General features: G+C 40.0%; 1 protein-coding gene across 2 annotated transcripts in view; it reads left to right on the top strand.

Annotated features, from left to right (window-relative positions):
• Positions 1-24,882, top strand: part of LOC106094701 (cytoplasmic dynein 1 intermediate chain-like) — a 30,563-nt gene extending 5,681 nt beyond the window's left edge. For both annotated transcript variants that reach the window (XM_059368323.1, XM_013261935.2), the window contains exons 4-7: positions 9,887-10,045; positions 10,100-10,395; positions 20,114-20,579; positions 24,354-24,882. In XM_059368323.1, coding sequence (XP_059224306.1) covers positions 9,887-10,045; positions 10,100-10,395; positions 20,114-20,579; positions 24,354-24,853 — 1,421 coding nt within the window. In that variant the 3' untranslated portion in view covers positions 24,854-24,882. The remainder of the gene's footprint in view (positions 1-9,886; positions 10,046-10,099; positions 10,396-20,113; positions 20,580-24,353) is intronic.
• Positions 24,883-25,699: the final 817 nt, after the last annotated feature.

Below are 25,699 nucleotides of genomic sequence, written 5' to 3'. Positions count from 1 at the left end.
AGCCTGCGCTATGATGGCCTCATATATGGTTTATATTTCGATATTTATCGCAATACACTGTGTATTTGTATGCGACCTTTTTTAATATATTCAAATATTTATTTTAATTCAAGCTTAAATAAAATAGGCATTTATTTTTTAATATTTCAAAAAACTAAAAGCAATGCGACAATCTTTTTCGGCCGTTGTCTGTTTTGATACTATCAAAATAGACAACGGCCGATACTGTCATAACAGACAACGGCCGTCGAAGATGGCGGCATAGCTTAAGTAGCTCTACATTTTTATTTTCTTCAAAATGCCTTCAAACAAAGGATGGGCGAAAGATTGAAAAATAAATGAAAATTTAAATAAAAAAGCTTGAATTAAAATGAATGTTTGAATTTATCACAATAGTTATAATTGTGTACAATAGGATTTTTATACTGTTCATCACTACTCTGGCACAGGGTATTTTAACTAAGTGAAGGAAGAAAGATAAATCCATTAATAAGTGTACGGATCAACTCATAATTACTTACTGATTTGATTTAGCTGCCTGTCCATTTTAGTTTGTAGAAAGTATAAATCGCAATTTTCATCCGATCATCTTAAAATTTTACACCAACATTTTTTGCCTAGAGACGAAGCTTATTAAAATTGGAAAAAATCGGTTCAGATTTGCATTGGACAGTGTCACAGATATGGCTACACAGGAAAAATATAGACCTAAATTTGACCGATTTAACATGGTGTTGACTTATAAAAAAACTTTTCAAACAATGTGTTAATTGCTTTAATTATTTTTATACCTTCCACTATAGGATTGGGGGTATACCAATTTCGTCATTCCGTTTATAACACCTCGAAATATGCGTCTTAGATCCCATAAAGTATATATTCTTGATCTTCATGACATTTTAAGTCGATCTAGCCATGTCCGTCCGTCTGTCGAAAGCTAGGCGCTAGCCATGTCCGTCCGTCCGTCTGTTGAAATCACACTAACTTTCGAAGGAGTAAAGCTAGGCGCTTGAAATTTTGCACAAATACTTCTTATAAGTGTAGGTCGGTTGAGATTGTAAATGGGCTATATCGATCCATGTTTTGATATAGCTGCCATATAAACCGATCTTGGATCTTGACATCTTGAGCCACTAGAGGGCACAATTCTTATCCGATTTGGCTGAAATTTTGCATGAGGTGTTCTATTAAGACTTCCAACTGTATCAAGTATAGTCTATATCAGTTCATAACTTGATATAGCCGCCATATAAACCGATCTCCCGAATAGATTTCTTGAGCCCCAAGAGGGCGCAATTCTTATCCGATTTGGTCGAAATTTTGCATGAAGTGTTTTATTTTGAATTCCAACAATTGTGTTAAGTATGGTCTAAATCATTCTATATCCTCATATAGCCGCCTTACTGATCTTCCGATTAGACTTCTTGGGCTTCTAGAGGGCGAAATTGTTACCCAATATGGTTGAAATTTTGCATACGTCGTTTTGGTTTGACGCCCAACAACTGTTCCAAGTATGGTCTAAATCGGTATATAACGTGTTATAGCTGCCATATAAACCGATCTCCAAGTTTGACTTTTTGAGCTTCTGAAGGGTTTACTCGATTTGCCTGAAATTTTGGAGGTGGTGTTTTTCTATGACTAGTGTTTTTCTATTCGAAAAAGTCATTAAAAGCTCTTGACCAATACGATCCATGGTGGAGGGTATAAAAGATTCGGCCCGGCCGAACTTAGCACGCTTGTACTTGTTGACAAGTTGAAATCCGATCCGATCCGATTTTTGTATCGTGACAAGTAATTGGTAAAGAAGACATTCGTTGAACATATTTTTAATGGTACAAATTAAATTGTTATTTAATAATAAAAATTTTGAGTATCTATTTCTGCGTTCTGTTGTGTCCTCTTTCACATATATGTAATGCGAAGAAGTGTGAATGAGCTTAATATACATATGTCTAGTGGCTTGGGTAGACAAAAAAAAATAGAAAGTGTTTTTTTTTTTTTATTTATTCCCCAATAAAATAAAATAGTGTAAAGCAGAAAACATAAGGATGTGAACAAATGAAATAAGTACGTTCCAAACGAAACAAATATGAGGACATGGAATAAGGTAGACAAGGTGTTTATACATATTATTTTATTTTAATATGTTATTATCCCTAAAGAGACTATATTTGTTCATAATACTTTTTACAGACGGTATCCATGACACATAAAGGAATGGAAAAATTTTCCATCCAATAAAAAAAAATATTTTTTTAATAAAGCAAAAAATATTAATTATTTACTTTTATTAAATTGGTAAAAATTTTAGTTGAGAGAATATTGTTTTATTGAGTTAATAACTACTTTAATTGTATTTTTGAGCTTGTCATAAATCAAAATTAAAAAATTATTTATCAATAATACAAATTTGCTTACAGGTCCGTTTCAGCGAATTTTTTATTTGAACTAACAAATTTCTTAGTAGAACCATGTTTTTCATGTACATACCTTTTCATAAATAGCAGTTACTTAAACTGACAGTAATGTAGTTAGAATAAGATTTTACATTAAACTTTTAACAGATTATAACACTGGGAACCACGGTAAACAATTTTAGCAACAGAAGCAACAAAAAGTCGTTTTGTAAAACCCGTAGACTTCTCCGTGCTACTGTTTATACTAGTTTGTTCGTCTGATTTGAATAATAATTTCAATAATGCATTTTTAACCGCACTTCAAAGTTGGCCCAAAGAATTCTTTTATGACTTTCAACATTACAGAGCCCTCGTTAGAGCATTTATCAACCAATCTTCTAAAAATGTTGCACAGTATATTCTATTATGATTTCTACTATGTATACGAATTTTGCTTATGTTATTCCTATATATATGTACTATATGGATCGCCCGATTTATACATAAATAGAAAACATATACGTGTTAAGTTAAAAAAATCTTTTCAAACAAGCTGTTAATTGATTGGTTAATGATTACCGAAACCAACAACATTGGAAATAAGACAGTGCCGTTATTAGTTGTCACACCTTCTGGTTTAAATACGACTTTTGGTAAGTTCTTTAATCCCTCCCCTATTAAACTTCGTGCATCACTTAATTCTCTAAGGCCATTAGGGGAATACCCCCAATGAAAACAGTTTTTGCTGCCGATAAATCTGAAGACAATATGAGATATTATATCCAAGTCCAAGCTAAATTTAGATGTGAATTTGAAAATATTTAAATGTCAGTACAGAGATACAAGCAATACGATATCATTCAAAATTGTGGTACCCGACTCTATTTTTGAGACCGTGGTTAATTCTGACTTTTGGCCACCAAGAGCTTTAATAACATACTGTTCAATACTCAGCTGGATCCCAAATGTGGCTTGTTGTGGCCATCTGATGCACTGACATTGATGCTACACCTAATGACTCTGGACAAATTGCTGCGAGCACTGCTGTGAGGCTACGGCGCTTTCTCTTTGGTCATTTAACCGCAACGGATACTGGATTACGCATCCTCTGAGCCGCTTGATACAAAGAAAAAAACAGATTGAAACTACGATATCCTTGGCAAGAGAAGTTACATCGAATACTATACGGATGGTGTCAAACTAGACGACCAGGTGGGTTTACTTTGAAGAACAAAAACTGGTCCTATCGAGTAGGTTAACAACCGTCCACTGTAGTGTGTATCAAGCGGAGATGCTTGCAATTAAAAAAGTGGTGGAATGGCTAAGATGTAATGTCATAACGACAACAGGCATAAATATCTTCTCGGACAGCTGGCAGCTATGAAATTCCTGGATATTGTATTTCTGAATTCAAAAATTGCTCTCGACTCAATGAGATGGCTGCATTGTTCAAAATTCACCTATTCTGGGTGCCGGGACATAGAGATATCCTAGGGAATTATAGAGAGAGAGAGAGAGAGCTTGCGAGATTTGGAACTATCTTACACATTCCGGGAGAACTAAAATCTGTGGGTATGCCTCTAGCAATGTGTTAGTTAGGTCTTCAGGATCAGGTTCGAAGGGCAACGAATGATAGATGGTCACAAAGGGGGGTTGTGAGCATTCCAAAATTAGTGGCCTAAACTAGACTTGAAGAGGCTGGGTAGAACAAACGTCTTATTCATTGTGTCCATCTTGACAGGTCACTGTTTTATCGGAAAACATGCTGACAGCCTGAAAGTTGCCAGTAACGACTTTTGCCGTAGCTATGATGACGTCGAAGAAGAAAAGACTACAGAACATCTGCTGTGTGTGTGTCCCGCACTGGCAGTCAGAAGGAGTTCCACTTTAGGTTCTCTCTTCTTTGAGAACTTGTCTGATGTTGCGGATGTGAACATTCGCAACTTGTTGGACTTTTTAAAACGATCTGGATGGTTCAACGGTAGGAACTAGAAGGCATCTTCCTTCTCCCGTTCCTGTGGTAACACTATGGACGAAAACATCTAAGTGAGTCTAGTGGCAGACTGACACTTACACTTAAAATGTATGTTAGCCGCGAAAGTAGGGTAATTCAATATCCCTTGTCATTGGTCGGCTTTCAAGGCTAAGGTGGGGACACAATACCAGACATGAACCAACTAAGGGGCGTGGTATGGAAAACAATTAAGGATTTTGTAAGTAGCGCGGAATTCCAAACTTGGCTTAAATGTACAACCATAGTGGCATAGGACGGACTAATATTAGCACACTCTTTTCAAACTTGCCTAACCTATCATGTTGGGTGCTTTTATTACGTAAATCCGACCGACAGTTTGATGAAAAACCTTTACTTTACTGAAAAAGTCTGCCATTTTTCAATTGTTAGCCAGATTATGTACAAAATTTTAAGGCACTGCCTGACAAAGATGAATTTGTGACCCGGTTTTCAACATTTTTGTTCGATAGTCCTTGAAAAACTGTGCATATTACAAGTTTTTATATGGGGGATATCTCTTATAGTGTCCAAGCTATTGGACTAATGCTGATTTTCTAATTTGTCATTTCTAAAATGGTTTTCATTTTTATACCCCCCACCGAAGGATAGGGGTATATTCACTTTGTCATTCAGTTTGCAACACATCGAAATATTAATTTCCGATCCTATAAAGTGTATATATTTTGGATCGTCGAAAAAATCTAAGACGATCTAGCCATGTTTGTCCGTCTGTCCGTTGAAAACACGCCACATTCTTTGAAAATAGAGATATTATGCTGAAACTTTGCACAGATTCTTTTTTTGCAGGTTAAGTTTGAAGATGGGCTATATCGGATTAAATCTTGATATAGACCGATCTGCAATCCCATGACAGCCGGTTGTACGCACCGGATTGACCCGATGGAATCCTCATCGGCAAGGGCTGCCACCTCAGTGTACACTGAGAGAGGACACAACAGAACGCAGAAATAGATACTCAAAAGGCGGCAGCCCTTATCGATGAAGAGCTCCATAGGGTCAATCCGGTACGTACAACCGGCTGCCATGGGATTGAACGTGCTGAGTCCTCGTCGTCGGACTATGTGACACCCCCGACCTCTCCCGTACGGCAATTTACGTAACGGCAGTGTATCGTTCTTGCAGTGAAACTGCAATGGACTTCGTGACAAGATCGATGAGATCGTGGACTTTATGATTTGGAAGAGCATATTGGTCGCAGCGATCCAGGAGACAAAGCTGACCAACACCTGCATCTTGTACAGTTGTCACGGTTATAATGTGCTACGTAAGGATCGCTCAAGGAATGGAAATGGGGGATTGGCCTTCGTAATACACCATTCCGTGCAGTATAGACCTATCTCGCCTGCGCATGACGCTAGTGACCCCTACATGGAATGCATGGGGATAGCAGTCGGGTCTGGTACTGCCGAGATAGAGCTATACAACGTGTACATACCGCCGGTTGGTAGCTGTGTCCCGATTAATGGCCAGGCTTACAACCCCGACATAAGTGGGTTGCTATCTGGCCATAATCGTCTGGTTCTAGGGGACTTTAATGCGCATCACACGTCATGGCATTCTACCCTAGGTAACGACCAGCGTGGCAGAGCAGATTGAAAGCTCCACGTTTTGCAAGGTGAATGAGGATGCCCCCACTAGGATTACGAGGAGGTGCAGCAGCTCGCCAGACATCTCCATTGCATCCCCTGATCTCCTGAGTGACGTATCCTGGCAAGCCGTCATCTCTTTGGGGTCAGACCACCTCCCCATAATTCTCACCATCGACCGACCACCCGACTTCATAACCTCTGAGCGCCGGACGTTTATCAATGATAAGAAGGCCTATTGGACTGGCTTCAGAGAGTATACCAATCGCCGCTTCAGTGAACTGCCACCCCCCTCTGATGTGCTTGTGGCCGAGAGGAAATTGCGAGATATCATTAACGCAGCAGCCGCTCGCTTTATACCAGCCGGTCGAATACCCCAAGTGCGGCCCAATTTCCCGGCGTAAGCAGTGGTACTCGCAGATGAGCGTGATTAGATTCGTGCTATGGACCCCGCTAACCCCAGAATCAGCGAGCTGAATCTGGATATAAATAGGGTAGTCAACGAACATAAGCGGGATTTGTGGCTGGAACACTTGGAGCAATGTAACTTAGGCATCGGTTTAGGCAAACTGTGGTCTACTGTTAAGTCACTCTCGAACTCCGGTAGACGGGATGACAGGACCTCAGTCACTTTTGGCGAAATAACCGTGTCTGATCCGAAGGGATGCGCCAGGTTGTTCAACCGGAGGATAGCCATTCGCCGTATTCGTGGTTTCCGAGCCGATGAACATCCATCACAATTTACCGTGGGCGAAGTTACGAATGTCATCCGTGGCGCCAAATCATCTAAGGCGTTGGTCCCCGAAGGAATCTCTACATTGATGTTGAAAAATCTGGATTCACCTGGAGTTGAGTACCTTACCACTGTCCTCAACCTGTCATTGAACACTCTTATAGTACCCATTGTCTGGAAAATGGGCAGAGTGATTCCGCTACTAAAGCCTGGAAAAGACCCGAGTTTGGGAGAGTCGTACAGACCGATCTCCCTTCTCTCACCAGTGGCAAAGACGCTTGAGGCATTACTCCTCCCGAGCCTCGTAGGAGGATTTCCATTCGCCGAGCATCAACATGGATTTCGGAGACTGCACAGCACAACAACAGCTTTGCATGCCATCACCGGACTGGACCTATCGAAGGCATTCGACACGGTCAGCCGTGCCAAATTATTTGAGGACATCGTCAACACGTCCATCCAGCCAGGCCTGAAATGATGGGTCGCGAATTATCTGTGTGGTCGCCAGTCATTTGTGGAATTTAGGGATAAGAAGTCGAAACACCGTAGAGTGAAACAGGGAGTTCCCCAAGGTGGGGTGATATATCCGGCACTGTTTAACCTCTACCTATCCTCCATTTCACCCCCTTCAGACGGCATGGAGATCGTATCATATGCGGACAATTGTACGATCATGGCATCAGGCCCGCCACCCAACGAGCTTGCTTCATATTTCGCTGCAAGAAATCTGAAGATATCCGTCACCAAATCTTCAGCCACATTGTTCACTACAAATACGCGTGAGGTGAATACTGAGCTGACTGTGATGGTCGATGGAGAAATGATTCCGACCATCAAGTGTCCCAAAATACTTGGTGTCACATTTGACAGCTCTTACACATTCTCCCCATATGCCACAGCAATCTGCGATAAAGTCAAAAGTATTGTAGAAACAAGGTCCTCAAGTCACTTGCTGGCAGCACTTGGGATGCAGACAAAGAAACCTTGTTGACCACGTACAAAGCAAATGGCCGGTCTGTGGTAAGTTATGCAGCGTCAGTGTGGTCTCGTCAACTTTGTGACACGCAGTGGAATAATATTCAGATCTGTCAGAATGCCGCCCTCCGAACTGCGACGGGCTGTCTCCTCAGTTCTCATGTGGACCACCTCCATCAGGAGACAAAGATCCTACCAGTGTGAAGACATAACCATCCAAATCATCATCTTTTGGATAGATATCCACCGCCCAGAAGCCTTAAGGTAGATCTAGAGCGTGAGGTTCAGCGCTACAAGAGAGAACCTCTAGATCAAGCGGCATATCAAGCGGGTCTAAACAACATTCATGCAGACACGGTAGCAGATGGCTACCGGGTGATGTAGTCCTTGGAGAACGACCGCCACCCATTGCACCTGAAGAAATCGAGCTTCCCCGGCAAACCAGAGTGGTTCTGGCTCAATTACGTTCCGGCAGATGCAGCCGCCTCAATTCCCACAGAGCTAGGATTAATGCCGACGTGCAAGATGTATGTCCCGTTTGTAACCAGGGACCCCACGATACACTTCACCTGTTTAACTGCCCGGCCAGAACCACTCGACTCAGACCCAGATCCCTGTGGACGCACCCCATCTTAGTCGCAGAGTTCCTGGGTCTTGACACCCAACAGAATTAAGCAGACGAAACATAGAACACAATAAAGTGCTACAACAACAACAACCGATCTGCCGATTAAAGGTCTTAGGCCCATAAAAGCCGCATTTTTTATCCGATTTTGCCGAAATTTGGGACAGTCCAGATTTGGATATTGCTGCCATATAGACCGATCTCTCGATTTATGTTCTTGGGCCCATAAAAGGCGCATTTATTGTCCGATTTCGCCGAAATTTGAGACAGTGAGTTGGGTTAAGCCCATCAAGGTCCTGTTTCAATTTGGCCCAGATCGGTCCAGATTTGCGTATAGCTGCCATATAGACCGATCTTTCTTTCTTTTTCTTTAAGGTCTTACGCCCATAAAAGACGCATTTATCGTCCGATTTCGAAATTTTGGGACAGTGTGTCGCGTTAGGCACTTCGATATCCTTCTTTGATTTGGTCCAGACCGGTCCACATTTGGATATAGCTGCGATATATACCGATCTGCTGATTTATCGTCTTAGGCCCATAAATGGTGCATTTATTGTCCAATTTCACTGAAATTTGCCACAGTGAGTTGTGTTAAGCCCTTCGACATTCTTTTTTAATTGTCATATCGAACCATCTCTCGATTTAAAGTCTTGAACCTATAAAAAGTGCATTTTTTTGTCCTATTTCGTTGAAATTTGATGAAGTGACTTATGATAGGCTTTTCGACATCCGTGTCCTATATGGTTCAGATCGGTTTATAGTTGGATACCCAATGTCCGTGGCGAATTTGGGTGCATAATTTGTCCAATTTTCACTTGAGGTGGTGGGTATCCAAAGTTTGGCCCGGCCGAATTTAATGCCTTTTTACTTGTTTTTATATGGAGTTTCACCGCGAAAACCGAATATAGTACCAACCCTTAGTCTAAAAATCCTCAAATGGACCCCTTTGGAAGTACCATATCTGATTGCCATAATATTTGGTATTTATTGGCTATAGATAGGTTCATCCAGTTCATTTAATAAAAGCAAATCCTGTCAACTAACTGCAGATATAACAGTATTAAGTTTTCGATAGTCTATTTTGAAACAAATTATAAATATATGCAATATTAAACAATTTTTTCTCCCAAATACTTTTAATGGGGAGGAGCTGGAGGAGAGCTTTAAATATCGTATAGAGCATTAGAACGGTGACATTCCTTTACTGAACCTGTGGTATAGTTGACAGCGTCGTTTCGGTTAAGGATCTAATGAGCTCTAAGTTTCAAGCTTTCAACAGAATACCCCAAACAGTTTGCTGTGTAGTTTTAAATTTAAGCATGAATGTACTTTATTCATGTTTGCATCAACGCTGATAGTTGTCCATACTTGGGATTCCCCTCTTAGAACTTTGATCAGGTAATTATGAAGTTGTAAAAGAAATCGTTAACATTATTTTAGCCGGGACATGAACCTGAATAACCACAATATGAAACAATAATAAATAAAATAAAATATTTTACACATCTTTTCCTGTTTTGTATTCTTTTTTTTAAGTAATAAAAAAGAGTGACGATAGCTATGATGAATATATGTCCCAAGGCGGTTTCGGATCTAAACTTCCACCAGGATGTATGTCGCCGGGTTTGCCAAAAATTGAGCTAATTATGCCTGCTATTACGCCCCTCGACTTAATCGATGAAGAAAGTAGTGATGGTATGTTACAGTAGCTTTTCCAAACTTCTATTTCAAAAATATTCAATTTTTTAGCGAAGGAGTTGTCGGAAGAAGAAAAAGAAGCTATAATATCGAGTAAGGGGTTTCAGAACGCAATAAAACGCATTGGTCGAGTAATGGAAAATGTTGTTATAAGAAATGTTGATATAACTAGAGAATATGTTAGTGCTGGAGACAATTCAGATGAATATAATTCAAAATCACAAGGCCGTGTTTCACTAAAACGGGTTTTCTTCGAAAATGAGTGGTCCAGCAACCGTTGTATAACAGATATAGATTTTTCAACGCACTATACGGATTTAATGATAGCTTCATATCACATAAATCAGGTATGTATTTATAAATGGGAAATATATATCTCATTTTCTGTCAATTGAATATTGAATATTCGTTTCTTTTTCTTAAATATCAAGAACATTTTATTACATGATTTTTTTGGCTATATCAACAAAATATGCTTACTTATCGTTTAATTTTCAAAATCCAATTGTTGCCTTGGTTTTTTGGGTGTTTTCTTAATAACTCTATATACTTAAATTGTTCCAGTATAGGTCTGCACATAATTCAAAAAAGCAATTTTAATGACTTTAGTGTGTGACTTGCGGATGTTGGAAACCGCGGTGTCACCTGGATAGGTGACCATTAACATCCTTTGAAGCTAGTGAGCTAACATGTGCCAAGAGTTTACCTGTAGAACGATAAAAATAGGTTGGGGTGTCGGGATAGTAGAAAACTTACTTTGAAAAACGGATCCCCCGTATGTTGACGACCCCCGCAAACGTTTTGAGGATCATGATTTGCGTATCTGTACCCGAAATTTCCGTAATCTTTATAGAGAGGGCGCAGTATATGCACTGGCGAATGTTTTGGAGAAATACAGTGCAGACACTACCGCCGTACAGGAAGTGCGATGACTCGGAAAGGGCTCCACAACAACACCGGTGACGCTTTATTTTATAGCTGCAATGAAACCTAACATGAATTTGACTATGGATTTGTAGTTAGTCGGAGACTGAAACATCTGCCTCTAGGTCTACTTCGGAGGATGAGAGTCTAGACACAATCCGCTTTAAGGCCAAATTCTCCAACAGTCTTATTTGCGTCCATGCCCCAACGGAAGACAAGGACAAACAGACCAAGGATATTTTCTGCGAGCGCCTAGAAATAGAATATGACCGCTGTTCCGCCATGATATTCAAGTCGTTTGAGGAAATTTTAATGCGAAAATAGGGATGGAAAATATCTTTGGTCCAACAGTCGGAAAATTTACCATTCAAGGAGAAACTTCCAATAATGGATTGAGACTAATAGATTTTGCCGCTGCATAGAATATGGTAATTAGCAGCACCAGATTCCAACATCGAATGATTCACACGTCCACATGGCTGTCACCCAATCAAAACACGAGAAACCGAATAGATCATGTTGCGATAGATGGAAGACATTCAACTAGAGTGTTAGATGCACGATCGATCTAAGGGGTGAACATCGATGCGGATCCTTACCTTGTTGCCGCAAAGGTCGATCTGACACTGGACGGAAGCTAGACATCGGAGAGCTGGAGATACAGCAGGTGGCACCAGTATACTCTACTCGGCTGATCCAATTGCTTGAAGAAACCACACCCTGTCCCGATAATATAGCAACACAAACCATTGCCCACTCCATGGAAGGGGCCGCAACATCCATACTTGGGGACCAAAAGCCAAGAAAGGTACCGAAGCCAAGAATACGACATGCCTTACAGTCGATAGCAATGTGCCAGATGAAGGAGAGGTAACGGGAAAAAGGAGGGAGGAGAAACGTCTCTTCCGAAAATCCTAGCAAAGAAATAAACATCAAACCGATGGCTTTGGTACAGGCACATCCTCCTACAGGGACAAAGAAGAAAATCTGCTAACTGATGTAGATAATCTGTCTACATTATCAACATCAGTTAGCAGATTTAGGCCACCGTAGCGCAGAGGTTAGCATGTCCGCCTATGACGCTGAACGTCTGGGTTCGAATCCTGGCGAGACCATCAGAAAAATTTTTCAGCGGCGGTTTTACCCTCCTAATCCTGGCAACATTTGTGAGGTACTATGTCATGTAAAACTTCTCAAAGCGGCACGCCGTTCGGACTCGGCTATAAAAAGGAGGCCCCTTATCATTGAGCTTAAACTTGAATCGAACTGCACTCATTGATATGTGAGAAGTTTGCCCCTGTTCCTTAGTGGAATGTTCATGGGCAAAATTTGAATTTTTGATGTAGATAGTGTGATGAGGATATGGAGAGAATTCTTTTCCTAGCTGAAGGTATTTGATGATGCTTACCATGAGTATACCACAGAATCAATCCCTGATGGTGGTATAGAATTTTCCCAGCTGCAGGTATTTGATGATGCTTACCATGAGTATACCACGGAACCAATCCCTGATGATGGTATAGAATTTGCACCACAGAGCCTTCGGCGCCGCCTGAATGACCAAATATATTAGGAAAGTCTAACAGGACCGTTGTTCCGAACCCAGGATCACATCCAAGGCATCCATGGTATCGCATTGACCTCAGCCTGAAACTCAGTGCACCCGTCCAGAAGTCTGTGTGACTCCGTAACTCGTAGGAACTCAAGAAGTTTCCCCATCCACCTTGGATCCCCATGTTCCTGAGACTAAATATCCCATTTAAGGTCTCCCTCGGAGCACTCACCCTCGCCCCTGATACCGCGATACTCTGCACCAATCTCACCTCGGTCTTGTACCGGTTAAGGGACCACTTATATTGATCCCAATCCGTACTGAGCCTGGTACAAATGGCCCTGTTGTAGAGCCTCCTCGTTGTCCGCCTCAGCTTCCCATTACACCAAACTGGCCGGGATTTCTTACATGGGTAGATGAGATCCCTGTCAATGTGTTCGCCGCCGGCAAATGGTGCGCATTAAAGGCCTGCAAATGTCGTTTTTATACCCTCCACCATAAGATGGGGGGTATACTAATTTCGTCATTCTGTTTGTAACTACTCGAAATATTCGTCTGAGACCCCATAAAGTATATATATTCTTGATCGTCGTGAAATTTTATGTCGATCTAGCCATGTCCGTCCGTCTGTCCGTCCGTCCGTCCGTCCGTCCGTCCGTCTGTCTGTCGAAAGCACGCTAACTTCCGAAGGAGTAAAGCTAGCCGCTTGAAATTTTGCACAAATACTTCTTATTAGTGTAGGTCGGTTGGTATTGTAAATGGGCCATATCGGTCCATGTTTTGATATAGCTGCCATATAAACCGATCTTGGGTCTTGACTTCTTGAGCCTCTAGAGTGCGCAATTCTTATCCGATTGGGATGAAATTTTGCACGACGTGTTTTGTTATGATATCCAACAACTGTGCCAAGTATGGTTCAAATCGGTCCATAACCTGATATAGCTGCCATATAAACCGATCTTGGGTCTTGACTTCTTGAGCCTCTAGAGTGCGCAATTCTTATCCGATCGGAATGAATTTTTGCACGACGTGTTTTGTTACGATATCCAACAACTGTGCCAAGTATGGTTGAAATCGGTTCATAACCTGATATAGCTGTCATATAAACCGATCTTGGGTCTTGACTTCTTGAGCCTCTAGAGGGCGCAATTCTTATCCAATTTGAATGAATTTTGGCACGTAGTATTTTGTTATGATATCCAACAACTGTGCCAAATATGGTTCAAATCGGTTCATAACCTGATATAGCTGCCATATAAACCGATCTGGGATCTTGACTTCTTGAGCCTCTAGAGGTCGCAATTATTATCCGATTTGCCTTAAATTTTGTACGACGGATTCTCTCATGACCATTAACATACGTGTTTATTATGGTCTGAATCGGTTTATAGCCTGATATAGCTCCCATATAAAAGGGCGCAATTCTTATTCGAATTGGCTGACATTTTACACAGGTCTCCAACATATAATTTAATTGTGGTCCAAACCGGACCATATCTTGATATCGCTCTAATAGCAGAGCAAATCTTTTCTTATATCCTTTTTTTGCCTAAGAAGAGATGCCGGGAAAAGAACTCGACATATGCGATCCATGGTGGAGGGTATATAAGATTCGGCCCGGCCGAACTTAGCACGCTTTTACTTGTTTTTTCTATTAATGACATCTGTCGAAAGCAAATGCATCAAGCAAAATGCAATCATCAACGCAAAGACAGCAAAAGCACAGGGGCTGTAGGAGATTGCTGTGCGGAGGCAAGCACGATGCCATAAACTGTTTAGGCAGCAACATGGCATACCTACAATACATGAGTCAATAGTGTCAATTTTAAAAATAACATTTGACAAAATGGGTGGGACATCATAAAACCTTTATCCCTAATTTGTAATTTAGGATTTTTATGGTACTGCAATTAGCGGCTAACAAGTAAAAGCGAGCTAAGTTCGACCGTGCCGAATCTTGGGAACCCACCGCCATTGATTCTGCTAAGAATTTATACAAAATAAATTTAGTTTATTTTTAGTTCTACATGCCATACATACATATTCTAACTTCTGCCAAGCAATCAATAATTAAAGCATCAATGAACCGAACAGGGATGCTCCGGGATGCTCAGGGAGCTATATCCGGTTAGGAACTGGTTTAGACCATACTTGGCACAGCTGTTGAAAGTCATAACAGAACATCACATGCAAGATTTCAGCCAAATCCGACAACAATTGCGGCTTGCAAGGGTTCAAGAAGTCAACTCGGGAAATCAGTTTATAAAGGAGCTTTATTAGGTTATAGACCGATTTGGACCGTACTTTATTAACTTAGCTAATGGAAGTCATAATAGAACACTACGTGCAAAATGTCAGCCAAATCGGACAAAAATTGCGGTCTGTGAGAGCTCAAGGAGACAAATCCAGAGTTCGGTTTATATGGGAGCTATATCAGTTTATAGACCGATTCGGACCGTACTTATCGCAGTGGTTGGAAGTCATAACAGAACATCACATGGAAAATTTCAGCCAAATTGGACAAAATTTGCGGCTTGTAAGGGCTCAAGAAATCAAATCGCAAGATCGGTTTATATGGGAGCTATATCCAAATCTGAACAGATATGGCCCCAATGACCTACATTAATATTTAGTATGTATGCAAAATTTCGAGCGGATAGCTTTACGCGTTAGACCGATATCCTGATTTCGACAAACGTACGGGCGGACGGACATGGCTAGATCGACTCAGAACGTCGAGACGATCAAGAATGTATATGCTTTATGAGGTCTTAGACGAATATTACAAACGGAATAACTAGATTAGTATACCCCCATCCTATGGTCCGATGCCATTGTCCAATTTTGATGATATTTCGTATATTTGATATTTACGACATTGATAGTGACGTAGTATTTTTTTAATTTTCTTAACACCTTTTTTTTAATTTATTGAAAAAATTAAAAAAAAATATTTAAATTTTATCAGTCACTAAGTTTTTATCCCAAATAATATTTTTTAGCTCTATATTACCATTTATCGAGAAAATTGGATTTTAGGTTTATGATATGCTTATCGCCATTCCAGAATGTACAAAGACAGATGGAAGTGCTACTGTACACTGAAAGGGTTTACAGAAATTTCACTTGCGTACTTTTGTTGACTTTCTAAAATTGTGTAAAATTTTTAATTTTTGCCCTAAACGTGACATTATATGGTAACAAAATGTTGTTTGTTGCCTTTATTGAATGAGAACAAAAACACTTTATTCTTTACTTAGAAATTCTCTTAAACGAATTTTTACACCATTTATTTACATAGTTTTTGAAATATGTATGTAAATTTAAAAATTCTCAGGACAGAATTTAGGATAAAATCATTAATCGACTCACCTCTACAAAGGATGACGCACCTTGTAAGTGGTGCGCGCGCCATCAGCCGTGCCCTTCGGCTATTCTCACGTACAAGCCTGCGCACTACCTTATCTGGCGCGTCCGTTTTCTATTAGTGCTGGTATACATATTACATAAGCAAGGGTGTTATTTGACTCGGACATTTCTCTTGATTCGGCTTAGCTATATCCGTCTGTCAGTATATCCTCTCTGCACCGTTTGCATATGTTACCCAATCATCAAGAAACATTTCACATATCACTTTTTTAGGTTCATATTTAGATACAGTTCCCATGTATATAAATTACCGATAAACACTTACAAGGGCATGGTTACAACAATTTTTAGCCAATTTACACGAAATTTGGTATGATGTGTTTTATTGTCCATCTGAAAACCTCTGCGAAAATTTATCAAAATCGGTTCAGATTTCGGACAGTTGTAGCATGGGACAGTCTAATGTGTTTTATTTCGCACTCCCTCGCCGAAATTACACTTCTTAGGTACTGGCAGTTAACACTGGCCTACAAAATGAAAAACTTCCCTGTTTTCCCTTAGTTTTTGTGTATTTTTATGCCCAATTGGAGGGTTGTTTCCAAATTTTAATGGGTTACATTGGGTTTTGAGATATAGCTTATTTTTGAACACTAAAAATATTCTATTTATGTTTTCCAAGAAAATTAAAACATTAGGTGTAGTGTGCTGGATCCAAATAGTTGTTGTAACATTTGTACGACGGAAAATACGTATTTGGCAAACAAAACAAAACAATATCAGACTTTGTTAAAATTGAGTATCACCAGAACATTAAAAACAACATCGCCATAAAGTCAAACCATAGGTTCCTCATATTGCAAATTTTGTCATGAACATTCCACTAAGGAACAGGGGCAAACTTCCCACAAATCAATGAGTGCAGTCCGATTCAAGTTTAAGCTCAATGATAAAGAGCCTCCTTTTTATAACCGAGTCCGAACGGCGTGCCGCTATGCGACACCTCTTTGGAGAGATGTTTTACATGGCATATTACCTTACAAATGCTGCCAGGATGAGGAGGGGAAAGCCACCGCTGAAAATTTTTTTCTGATGGTCTCGCCAGGATTCGAACCCAGACGTTCAGCGTCATAGGCGGACATGCTTACCTCTGCGCTACGGTGGCCTCCAGGTTCCTTATATTATATGTCATAAATGCGTGTAATGACTACGGTTGTGGTTCGTCAAAAACAATACCATAAAGTTTGTAACACCCATGATTTGGCAGTTTGATTTGCAAATAATTATTCGCTATGTATATCTCCTACGAGATCTGATCAAAAAATAACCGTTATATTAAATTTTTTCAAAAAGAATTTATTTATTCATCAATAACTATATCGTCCCCTCAAAGTAATCCCCCCTTTTTTAAATTTTTTCCGTTTTTTTCAACCCTCCAATTTGGCTGCACAAAACTTTATACAGTTTCTTTGATCCATTTTTTCCAATAGTAAAACGTGGAGAAGCACACCAAAACACGACTAACCTTTTTATTTGTCAAAAACAAACTGACAATCCCAAATGGCATGTGTACCAACATAACAGAAAAAAATCGAACATACGAAACTCACGAAATTTGGAAATAACGGTTTTTTTATCAGACCTCGTGTATGAACATGAGTGACCAAGGTGGAGTATGACGACTGTGAGTATATTTATCGAATATTAATCATACGCTCCGATGTGCTATAAATTCAATCAAGAAATTTTAAAAAGCCGTGTCATGAAAATGAATTTTTATACCCTCCACCATAGGATGGGGGTATACTAATTTCGTCATTCTGTTTGTAACTACTCGAAATATTCGTCTGAGACCCCATAAAGTATATATATTCTTGATCGTCGCGACATTTTATGTCGATCTAGCCATGTCCGTCCGTCCGTCTATCTGTCGAAAGCACGCTAACTTCCGAAGAAGTAAAGCTAGCCGCTTGAAATTTTGCACAAATACTTCTTATTAGTGTAGGTCGGTTGGTATTGTAAATGGGCCATATCGGTCCATAACCTGATATAGCTGCCATATAAACCGATCTTGGGTCTTGACTTCTTGAGCCTCTTGAGTGCGCAATTCTTATCCGATTTGAATGAATTTTTGCACGAAGTATTATATTATGATATCCAACAACTGTGCCAAGTATAGTTCAAATCAGTTCATAACCTGATATAGCTGCCATATAAACCGATCTGGGATCTTGACTTCTGAGCCTCTAGAGGTCGCAATTATTATCCGATTTGCCTGAAATTTTGTGCGACGGATCCTCTCATGACCATCAACATACGTATTTATTATGGTCTAAATCGGTCTATAGCCCGATACAGCTCCCATATAAATCGATCTCTCTATTTTTCTTCTTGAGCCTCCAAAGGGCGCAATTCTCATTCGAATTGGCTGACATTTTACTCAGGTCTACAACATATAATTTAATTGTGGTCCAAACCGGACCATATATTGATACCGCTCTAATAGCAGAGCAAATCTTTTCTTATATCCTTTTTGTCTAAGAAGAGATGCCGGGAAAAGAACTCGACAAATGCGATCCATGGTGGAGGGTATATAAAATTCGGCCCGGCCGAACTTGGCACGCTTTTACATGTTTTTAATAATAATTGTAATTGAATATCTTGCCATTTTCAATTCAAAAATGATTTGATCCAATCATCAAAAATAAGATTCACTTTATGAGTAGAAATGTATGTTAATAGGCCGCCTCCATTTGTTTCGAAACTATAAAAACAAAAGTGCGGTTAAAATTTCCAATAAATGACGCAGATTATGAAATAAAAATTCAATAAAGCCTTTTCAATTGATTCAAAAGTTTTTTTTTTATAAAATCAAGGGGGGAATTTATACCCAAGCCCGGCAAGCCAAATTATGCAACACCAAAGGCCTATAGACCTATAAGCCTTACGTCCTTTCTAGTCGAAACCATGGATATATAGTAGGACATCCGACGAACTGCTCAAACACATACAGTATATCTGTGTCAAGGGAAGGTCGGGTGAGACTGCCCTGTACGAGGTTGTGCATAAAATAGAAGAATCCTTCGATGCCAAAACGTACACTCTGGCAGTATGCATTGACATCGAGGGGCTTTTAACAATGTGCGGACCGACACACTGATCCAATCCTTAGACCAGTACCGGGTGGACCCGGTCCTTTGAGACTGGATAAACCACATGGTAAGGAACTGGTGGCTAAATTGTGTGTTCCATGACATAAATATAAGGGAGAAAGTGGCACAAGGCACGCCACAGGTGGGCATTTTATTGTCACTCATATAGGTGACCTATTACCTTAAATGACCTATTACGGATGCTGACTGAGGAGGGATTTGAACCTGTCTGCTACACAGACGATGTTATAATACTTCTAAGGGGTAAGGATGCTAACCAGCTATGCAGAAGGGCCGAAAGGGTCTTGCATATGGCATGTTACTGAGTAGACCCAGAGATCTCAATGTTAATCTCCTGAATCCGGAGGAGATCAACACCTTCTCTGAGGATGCCACGACCCGCATCATTTGGATGCCGGGCCATATCGGAGTAACTGGGAATGAGAAAGCAGACTATATAGCATTGAAGGCCAGACATCTGCTGTCAATAAACTTTGTTAACCCGAAGCCTTTCGGGTCGACGCAGATCTAGTTAAAGGCGTGGGCGACGAATGCGGATGCAACCATGTGGAACAGCGAATCGGTCGGTAGGACGGCGAAAATCCCAGACCGTGCGAAGACGAGACTAACGGGACACGTAGGATAACGAGCTCACTTATGTAAAATCGATGCGGCAAGTGATGGCATGTGCAGGGCATGCGGGGAAGTTGATGAGACGTTGAAGTATTTCCTATGTCATTGCCCAGCTTTTGCGTCCAACAGATACCGGCACTTAGGTGGGGACACAATACCAGACATGAACCAACTTAGGGCTTGGCATGGAAACAATCATGGAAACAAATAATTGTAAGTAGCAGGGAATTCCTAACTAAGATTTTTTTTGAGGTTACTTTTTTTAGTATTTAGAGCGCACAACAAGCCGATTACTGGCTTAGGTGTAAGTCCATAGTGGTATGGGGCGGATTAATATCCGCCCCCTCTTTTGAACCTAACCTAACCTATTATATTAATATTTGTGTTTTTATTTCTAGTATCAAGTCTACTATATGGCAAATTTCGTTTTTATTATAGGATGAACTTTTACAACCGGAAGGTGTTGTGATGACTTGGAATACTGTTTTCCAAAAACCAACGCCCGAACATATTTTCCACGCTTCTAGCGCAGTGACGTCCGTACGTTTTGCGAAATTCAATCCACATTTAATTCTGGGTGGCACATATTCCGGACAAATTGTAATATGGGATTCCCGATCACCTAGGCGTGTACCAGTCCAATCAACCACTTTAAAGTGTGGAGCTCATGTTCAACCGATTCAAAGTTTGCGTGTGATTAGCACCGATAGCAATGATAATATATTTTCAGTTTCGTCAGATGGACGGTTGTGCTTGTGGAATTTGGACATGCTATCTCAACCAGTTGACGTCTTGCCTCTAGAAAAAGAACAAAAACGTGGTGTTGCGGTTATGTGTATGGAATTTACTGGAAATGAATTTAACGAGCTTTTAGTTGGCAGCGAAGATGGATGTGTTTATTTAGGTAATTTTAAAATTTTGTGGAATTATAGGCATGCAGTCTCATAATATGAGACTGAATCTCAACCGATTGCTCCCATTTTTACATGATGGCAGTCATAGAAAAAAATATTATGGATAATTTCGAAAAGATCGGCTGTTAAATACTATCGCAAAGGCTATAGAAGTTCAAATGGGGATATCCTACATATATATAAATGGGAGCTAAATTGAAAAGCGGAAGCTATCTCTTTGAAATTCACCAATAATGTCAAGATTCGTAAGAAAATCGTACATGCTAAATTTTGTGGGGTCCGGTAGACAAACGACGACGATACTGCAATGTTACTTAAAATCAGGCGAACACATACATAAATGGGTGTTAAATCTCAATCTGAATCGATTTCTCCCAATTGCAATCTGTTTCGCATAAATGCCGAGTGAGGCATTTGTGCGATTTTAAATTACCATGGACAGACAGAAGGACATGGCTAAATGGAATCAGGTAGTTATTAGGGATTCCAAAATCGAATTTCAACTAATGGATTGGTCGACTTTTTGAGCAGAAGTCGTCGAAGTCGTCTCTCAATGTTTAACAAGTCGAATAATCGATTTTGAAGTCAAATCGTCGAAAAGAAAGCTGCACAGAGATACAAGTTTTGCTTTGCTTATGTTGCTGCTAGGTAAGAATTATTTTCAATTTTTCTTAGATGCATTTGGATATTTAATTCTCAAGTACTACGCTCTTCGGCTTATTCTTGTTGCCATACAAACATTTTTTTAATTAAATATTTATTTAAACATTTAAACGGAAGGCAACCCGCATTACATGATTAAATCTATTTGATGATCTTCGGCAGCGACATTCAGATGGTAATAACAATTCGTACCATATCCAAGCAAACTTTTAGGGATCACGTCCTTATACTCAATGTATGATTCAGCTTTACAGTTTTACGTTTATGGAAGCTGAATTTCAGCACAAATGTATTTTTTTATCCATTAAGCGTTTATGTTCGAGGATGGGCTGTATAGGACTATATGTTTTTATTATCTCCGTAAACACGGGACGCAGAATTGAAGTCTTCCGCTCCTAAAAGGCATATTTAATGCCGGAGATTAAAAATCTTAAGCCTATATGTAGATCCCATGCTAACGTACCCACAATTTTCGGTATTTTTGCACTGAAACCCACATTTTTGTTCCAATTTATCTAAAATGTGACAAGCGGCGTGGTAAAAGTATATCCCAGTCCATGGACGAATCGAACAATATTTTATAGTAGCTCCCATATAAGGCTACATTTCACAAATAGAGATTTATGCACCGAATTTAGCAAAGTCCATATGGAATTTAGAATAGATAGACTCCGATTTGGCGAAGGCCGGATATATGAAATCCGATAGAATAGAGATGTTTTTATTGCTTCTTAAGGAGTTTTATAGAGGAAGCGATAAAGAATAAAAGTTCATTACTCATATGTCCAATAAAATGTGATATTCTATTTGGGGTTTAATATTCAGAGCAAAACTAGTCGGCTTATACCCCGTAGCAGCTATATCGAAATATGTTCCGATTTGGTCCAAATACTTATAAGTACAAGTCATTGTACAATTGTGTATAACAAAATATTGGTCTTTTTAGTAGCTATATCTAAAAATTTAACAGATCTGAACCATATACGACACGGATGTCAATAGCCTAATATAAGTCACTGTGTCAAATGTCAGTGAAATCGGATTACAAATGTGCCTTTTATGGGGCCAAGGCTTTAAATCGAGAGATCGGTCTACATGGCAGCTAACATAATTCACTGTCCCAAATTTCGGCGAAATCGTACAATGTATTCGCCTTTTAAAGCCCCAAAACCTTAAATCGAGAGATCGGTCTATATGACAGCTATATCCAAATCTGACCCAATCTGAGTCAAATTAAAGAAGAATGTCAAAGGGCCTAACACAACTCACTGTCACAAATTTTGGCAAAATCGGACAATAAATGCGGCTTTTATGGGTCCAAAACCTTAAATCGAGAGATCGGTCTATATGGCAGCTATATTCAAATCTGGACCGATCTGCCATACTGCAGAAGTATATTGATGGGTTTATTTTAACTCACTGTCCTAACTTTTGGGCGACATCGGACAATAAATGCGCCTTTTATGGGTCCAAAACCTTACATCGAGCGATCGGTCTATATGGCATCTATATCCAAATCTGGGCCGATCTAGGCCAAACTGCATAAAAACGTCAAGGGGCCTAACGCAACTCACTGGGCGCAAGACCTTAAATCGAGAGATCTGTCTATATGGCAGATATATCCAAATCTGGACCGTTTTGGGCCAAGGTGCAGACAAATGTCGAAGAGCCGAACACAACTCACTGTCCCAAATTTTGGCAAAATCGGACAATAAATGCGGCTTTTATGGGTCCAAAACCTTAAATCAAGAGATCGGTCTATATGGCAGCTATATCCAAATCTGAACGATCTGAGCCAAATTGAAGAAGGATGTCGAATGGCCTAACACAACTCATAGCCCAAATTTCAGCAAAATCGGATAATAAATGTGGCTTTTATGGGACTAAGGCCCTACAACGGTGGATCGGTCTGTATGGGGGCTATATCAAGATATAGTCCGATATACCCTTCTTCGAACTTAACGCGATTATGGACAAAACAAGAATCTGGGCAAAGTTTCAGCTCAATATCTCTATTTTTAAAAGCCTGTAGCGTCATTTCAACAGACAGACGGACGGACATGGCTAGATCGTCTTAGATTTTTACGCTGATCAAGAATATATATACTTTATAGGGTCGGAAATGGATATTTCGATGTGTTGCAAACGGAATGACAAAGTGAATATACCCCTATCCTCGTGGATATATATTGGCTTTAATATAGCTGGGTGGTTTTGATATGAAAATGCGCTAATTTTGCATTTTAAATTCTTCTTATACCTCCCCTTTATGAAAATACAAAGAAATGATTACATCTTTATGGCAAAGTCTACGAAGAATTGTAGGAAATAAAAATTTTTCAGAAAATTTAGCAAATTTTGGAAAGTTGACTTTGATAAAGTCCAAAAATCGACTTTTGCAAGAATAGTTCGAAAAATCGACTTTTGCTGTTTTGATAAAAGTCAAAAGTCTACAAGTCAACTTTTCGTCCCAACTTCGGATCCCTACGTCCTTCCTACAGCTGGGTGAACATCCCATCCCCAAGAGAACTAAGACGAACAATAGTATGCGGAGTTCAAAAATTTGGTAATATTGCTAAAGACAGCATGCTACTGGCCGTTATTATCAAAGGAGTTGGTTTTTCATCGGTATACTACACAGAAAATATATAGACCTAAATTTGACCGATTAAAGATAGTTTATCTCTAACTAGGATATATTTTGTGTTGTTGCTAGACAGCAAAAAGAATTTCCATGAAGCCGACTTGTGAATATTCCCAAATTATAAGGGGTTTTAAAGCAATGTGGCTGGTTCCAAAGTAGGAACTAGAAGGCATTACCCTTTTCCTGTTCATGTGGTATCACATTGGACAAAAATGTCTAAGTGAGTCTAATTGCAGACTGTCACTATATCCTAACGCCACACCTAGACATCTTGCGTACAAAATTTCAAGACGCCTCAACTTACATCCGATTCCTTCCTTTATTTATTCAAAGTGCGGATAATTGAAAGAAATTTCATGTATTTTGTGTTTTTTTTTTTTTCAATTAAGCTGATTCGACTGCAATTAAAACTAAATAGGTTTATAAATATTTTTTATTTCCTTTCTCTTTTCTAAAGCTAACCAATGGGGAACCAAAAATGGTGTACGTGCTAGATTTGGAGAGCACGAAGCTCCTATTACAAGCATATCAATCCAACAGCAGCCAGAACAGCATTTATTTCTTACTTCCTCCATAGACTCCACGATAAAACTATGGTCATTACGACACAGTAATCCACTACATACGTTCCAAAATAATTTCGAGTATGTTATGGATGTAGCATGGTCACCGATAAACGCTTCATTATTTGCAACTGTTGATGGCGGTGGTCATCTAGATATATGGAACATTAATTTGGATACAGAACAACCGTCGGTGTCCATACATCTCGAAGGCCAACCGGCACTTAACCGTGTATCGTGGATGCCAAATGGTCAACATATTGCTGTGGGTGACATCGATGGAAAATTATATTTATATGATATTGATGATCATTTGGCACAGCCACTTGCCGAAGATCTCTGTACTTTTGTTGATACTATTTGCATGTCAAAACAAAAGGTTAATTATGAATAAAAATGCAATTGCATTATCGAGTTTTTCAATCGATGTATTATATAAATTCTACTCTATACATAATTACAGAGGCTAGCATGCCCGACCCCGGCCGACACGAGATAACTATGAGTACCACACAGGCTGGAACTTTGAGCTCCGACTTATGTGGTGTCTATAGTTAGCGCAGGAAGCTTAGCTGAAAGCTACCAGGTGCGTCTACAGTAGCCGGCCGCGGACAGTCAGTGATTTCGAGAGGAGAGTCTCAGTGAGAGGTCTGGCAGCACTGGCTCTTAATTAAATACTGAGTGTCAATGATACTCGAGATGACAAGGCGAGTTATTGGCGGCTTCAAACAACCAATGGCTAACATCAGCGCCTGTTCCCAGATAAGATCCCACAAAACCCATTCGGTTGGAGCGTCCGGCCAATTACTCGCCCCCGGAAAACTAAAGGAATCCCTCAGAGAAACAAAAGAATAGGAAAAAGGACTCCCCTAACGTCGACAACCCCCACAAACGAAAACAAGACCATGATTTGCGGATCTGCACCTGGAATGTCCGCACTCTCTATAGAGAAGGTGCAGTATACGCGCTGACATATGTATTGGAAAAGTACAGGGCAGATGCTGAATAATCTGGATTTACCAGGAGTTGAGTACCTTACTACTGGCCTCAGCCTGTTTTTGAACACTCTTATAGTCCCCGATGTCTGGAAAATGGACAGAGTGATTCAGTTACTGAAGCCTGGAAAGGACCCCAGTTTGTGGGAGTCGTACAAACCGATCTCCCTTCTCTCACTAGCAGCAAAGACGCTTGAGGCATTATTCCTCCCGAGGAGAATTTCCATTCGCCGAGTATCAACATG

Source organism: Stomoxys calcitrans, chromosome 4, assembly GCF_963082655.1.
Source record: "Stomoxys calcitrans chromosome 4, idStoCalc2.1, whole genome shotgun sequence".
In the NCBI taxonomy this organism is placed as follows: Eukaryota; Metazoa; Arthropoda; class Insecta; order Diptera; family Muscidae; genus Stomoxys; species Stomoxys calcitrans.
This window is presented reverse-complemented; position numbering and strand designations above follow the sequence as displayed.